At 41.6% G+C, this 3,946-nt stretch overlaps 1 protein-coding gene across 1 annotated transcript; it reads left to right on the forward strand.

The window, feature by feature from the left end:
- Positions 1-2,531: 2,531 nt before the first annotated feature.
- LOC110296103 (L-lactate dehydrogenase A chain-like) lies at positions 2,532-3,946 on the forward strand. Its single transcript, XM_021164649.1, is given in 2 exon segments — positions 2,532-2,973; positions 2,976-3,946. Coding segments are annotated over 2 exon segments (996 nt in total). The 5' UTR covers positions 2,532-2,621; the 3' UTR covers positions 3,620-3,946.

Genomic DNA, 3,946 nt, shown 5'->3' on the forward strand with positions numbered 1-3,946 from the left:
CAGTACAGGGGAACGCCAGGGCCAAAAAATGGGAATGGGTGGGTAGGGAATTGGGGGGGAGGGTATGGGGGACTTTTGGGATAGTATTGGAAATATAATTGAGGAAAATACGTAATAAAAAAAAAAACAAATAGAAACACAAGACCCTCCCACCATTTTAATTATTATATACTTCTTTCCTCTGGTAGGAAACCAAATTTTAATTGCATTCAGAATTTAGACAAAGATAAGTGATCTAATTCTACTAGCAGCAGAAACAGAAAGAGAATATAGGGTCATGCCTGGTGCTCTCCCTGTCTCTTATTTAGTGGACATAGGATTAGTAAATGGTGAAAAGTTCTTTTTTTTTTTTTTCAATTTTGAGGCACATACGCTGTTGCTAAGTATTTTTGCTATTTTTACATTAAATTATTTTCAATAAGATATTGCCACCCTCCAAAAAATGACTCCTGTGGTCTTGCTGCTGTTTTTCCAATGTTTATTTGTCACAGCAAGAAGGAAATGCTAGCTTGTAAGCTCCAATTCAAATACCACACAGAAGGATGCTCCCAACATTACTTCTGACAATAATTGTGGAGGCTGTCAGGTTCTTGACATGGAGATTGCCAATCAGAACGCCTAAACAGTTGAGTTGGCCAGGAAGCACTGTGCAAGGATCGTTTGAGATAGGGCTTCTGGCTTTCTTCCTGACTGTCTTAGCCACTAAGGCACAAAATGAATCTAGAACATGTTCACCTGGACTAAGGCATTTTACACATGAAGTGAATCACAGCACTGAGTTAATGTCAGCACTAAAAAACCATATTTATGTTATTATACACATAATTGATGCACACTAGCATTGGAAAATTATCAAAGATCTAATGCTGACTAGCAGGAGAAAATGGCAGCCCTGTTATATCACAGCTGGTGACTGCTAAAAGAGACCTCTGCTTTGAGAGTGCCTGTCACTATTTAGGGCTTCCAACAAACTTCAAGAGGAAAAAACTCAAGAAAGCTGTCTGCTTCTCTGTGAGTACTTTTGGAGGATGGGCCCTCACAACCAGTCTATCCAGTAAGAAGATCCCAATGAAACTAAAGAAAGATCCATAGATGTGCGAATCACAATCCAGTAACAATCATGAAAAAGAAAGGAAGGAAACAGGATTCTTCCCAAATATCACAAATCTTCAGCAACTATAGCAAAGGATGCTGACAGAAGTAACACGAAGGAGACTTAAGAGTTAGTAGGAAGCCAATCAATGATTGTAACAGAGTACAAACTAACAGAATGAATTGAGTCCTAGGGAGTCTGCAGCATAAAGGAGATGGGTGAGATCATTAATGATATGTATAAAAAAAATAAGTCAGTAACATAAAGAAAAAGGAGGAAATTAAGATTTTTTTTAAAAACCAAACTAATAAAAATATTTGGAATAAAAACTCAATGTATTAAATATGAATGGAGAGAATTACCTATAAATTTTCCCAAACAGAATAAAGAGTATCAGGAATGATCAAGGTTAATGAAATTCTACATTCAAACACCAATCAAAAAAAGAAAAACAAAAACAAAAAAAACCATGATGACAACTTGCAAAATCAAAAGACCAAATGAACTCAGGAATCCAAAACAAACAAAAAAGAGCTAAGATTATAAATGCTTTTTATGTCTAGGGAGATAACTCATTAGATAAAGTGCTTCCACATAAAGATAAAGGAATGAATTTACAGATTCCCAGCATGTAGCAACTCACATAAAAGCCTGATTGAGCCTACCTGTTACTTTAATGCTAGGCCTGATGGTATAGAAGCAGGTGAAATTCTAGAACTTGCTAGACAGCAAGTCTAAGCAACAGATAAACTCAGGGGTCATGTAGACACACTGCCTCAAAAAGTAATATACAAAGCAATTGATGAAGCCACCTGATGCCAACCTGTGCCCTCCATACACACATACATATACATGCATGCACACCCATAGCACATATGTACATACAGACAAGCACAAATACATATCATATGCACATACACAAACAAAACATTTCATTAAATTATATTTAATAAAATTATGACAGAAAAATTTTTCTGTGCTTAGAGAAATGGGCATTTAGTGCTCCAAACAGACAGAAAAAGGAAAAAAAAAAACCCATAACATTACAGCCAAGATGTCCCAAAACAATAATAAAAGCTATTTAAAAAATAGTTCATTTATGGAGGCAAGCACATCATGTAAGAATATATTTTCAGCACTGAAAGTAACTATCTGTGTACTTGTATTGGATCGGTATCTTTTAAAATAGAGAAATAAGAACTTTTCAACATAAGCATAATATAATATGAGCTATTGGCATAATGGCACTTTATGACCATTAATCCTGTTTTCTTAACATAATACTGTACAGATAAGAGAAAAGAAGCCAGTGCCAATCATGAGTATATGTAAAAGAATAATTTCATGAAAAGAATAGGTGAACAGGGTGGGAAGGAGTCCAATATGTTCAACCCAGTAAACCATCAAACATTTAATAAAAAAAAATAGGGGTGCTGGAGCCACTGTCGCCTAGCCCAGGCCACGCTGCTTCTGCTCGCCCGTCGCCCCCCATCGTGCACTAGCGGTCTCAAAAGATTCAAAGTCCAAGATGGCAACCCTCAAGGACCAGCTGATTGTGAATCTTCTTAAGGAAGAACAGGCTCCCCAGAACAAGATTACAGTTGTTGGGGTTGGTGCTGTTGGCATGGCTTGTGCCATCAGTATCTTAATGAAGGACTTGGCGGATGAGCTTGCCCTTGTTGACGTCATGGAAGACAAACTCAAGGGCGAGATGATGGATCTCCAGCATGGCAGCCTCTTCCTTAAAACACCAAAAATTGTCTCCAGCAAAGACTATTGTGTAACTGCNAACTCCAAGCTGGTCATNATCACNGNGGGGGCCNGNCAGCNAGAGGGNGAGAGCCGACTCAACCTGGTCCAGCGAAACGTGAACATCTTCAAGTTATCATTCCCAACATTGTCAAGTACAGTCCACACTGCAAGCTGCTGATCGTCTCCAATCCAGTGGATATCTTGACCTACGTGGCTTGGAAAATCAGTGGCTTTCCCAAAAACCGAGTTATTGGAAGTGGTTGCAATCTGGATTCAGCTCGGTTCCGTTACCTGATGGGAGAAAGGCTGGGGGTTCACGCNATGAGCTGTCACGGCTGGGTCCTGGGAGAGCATGGTGACTCCAGTGTGCCTGTGTGGAGTGGTGTGAATGTTGCNGGCGTCTCCCTGAAGTCTCTGAACCCAGAACTTGGCACTGACGCAGACAAGGAGCAGTGGAAGGAGGTTCACAAGCAGGTGGTGGACAGTGCCTACGAGGTGATCAAGCTGAAAGGTTACACATCCTGGGCCATTGGCCTCTCTGTGGCAGACTTGGCCAAGAGCATAATGAAGAACCTTAGGCGGGTGCATCCCATTTCCACAATGATTAAGGGTCTCTATGGAATCAATGATGATGTCTTCCTCAGTGTCCCATGTATCCTGGGACAAAATGGAATCTCCGATGTTGTGAAGGTGACACTGACTCCCGAGGAAGAGGCCCGCCTGAAGAAGAGTGCAGACACCCTCTGGGGAATCCAGAAGGAGCTGCAGTTCTAAAGTCTTCCCAGTGTCCTAGCACTTCACTGTCCAGGCTGCAGCAGGGATTCTAGGCAGACCACACCCCTCTCGTCTGAGCTGTGGTTAGTTCAGTGGTGTTGAGGTGGTGTGGGGAAACATCTCACTCCCCACAGCTGTGCCCTGCTGCCAAGTGGTACTTGTGTAGTGGTGACCTGGTTAGTGTGACAGTCCCACTGTCTCCGAGACACACTGCCAACTGTGCAGGCTTCGATTACCCTGTGAGCCTGCTGCATTGCTGCCCTGCGCACCCTCACCAAACATGCCTAGGCCAACGAGTTCCCAGTTAGTCCTAACCTGACTCCAGTG

This window comes from Mus caroli, chromosome 6 (assembly GCF_900094665.2).
Source record: "Mus caroli chromosome 6, CAROLI_EIJ_v1.1, whole genome shotgun sequence".
Lineage (NCBI taxonomy): Eukaryota > Metazoa > Chordata > Mammalia > Rodentia > Muridae > Mus > Mus caroli.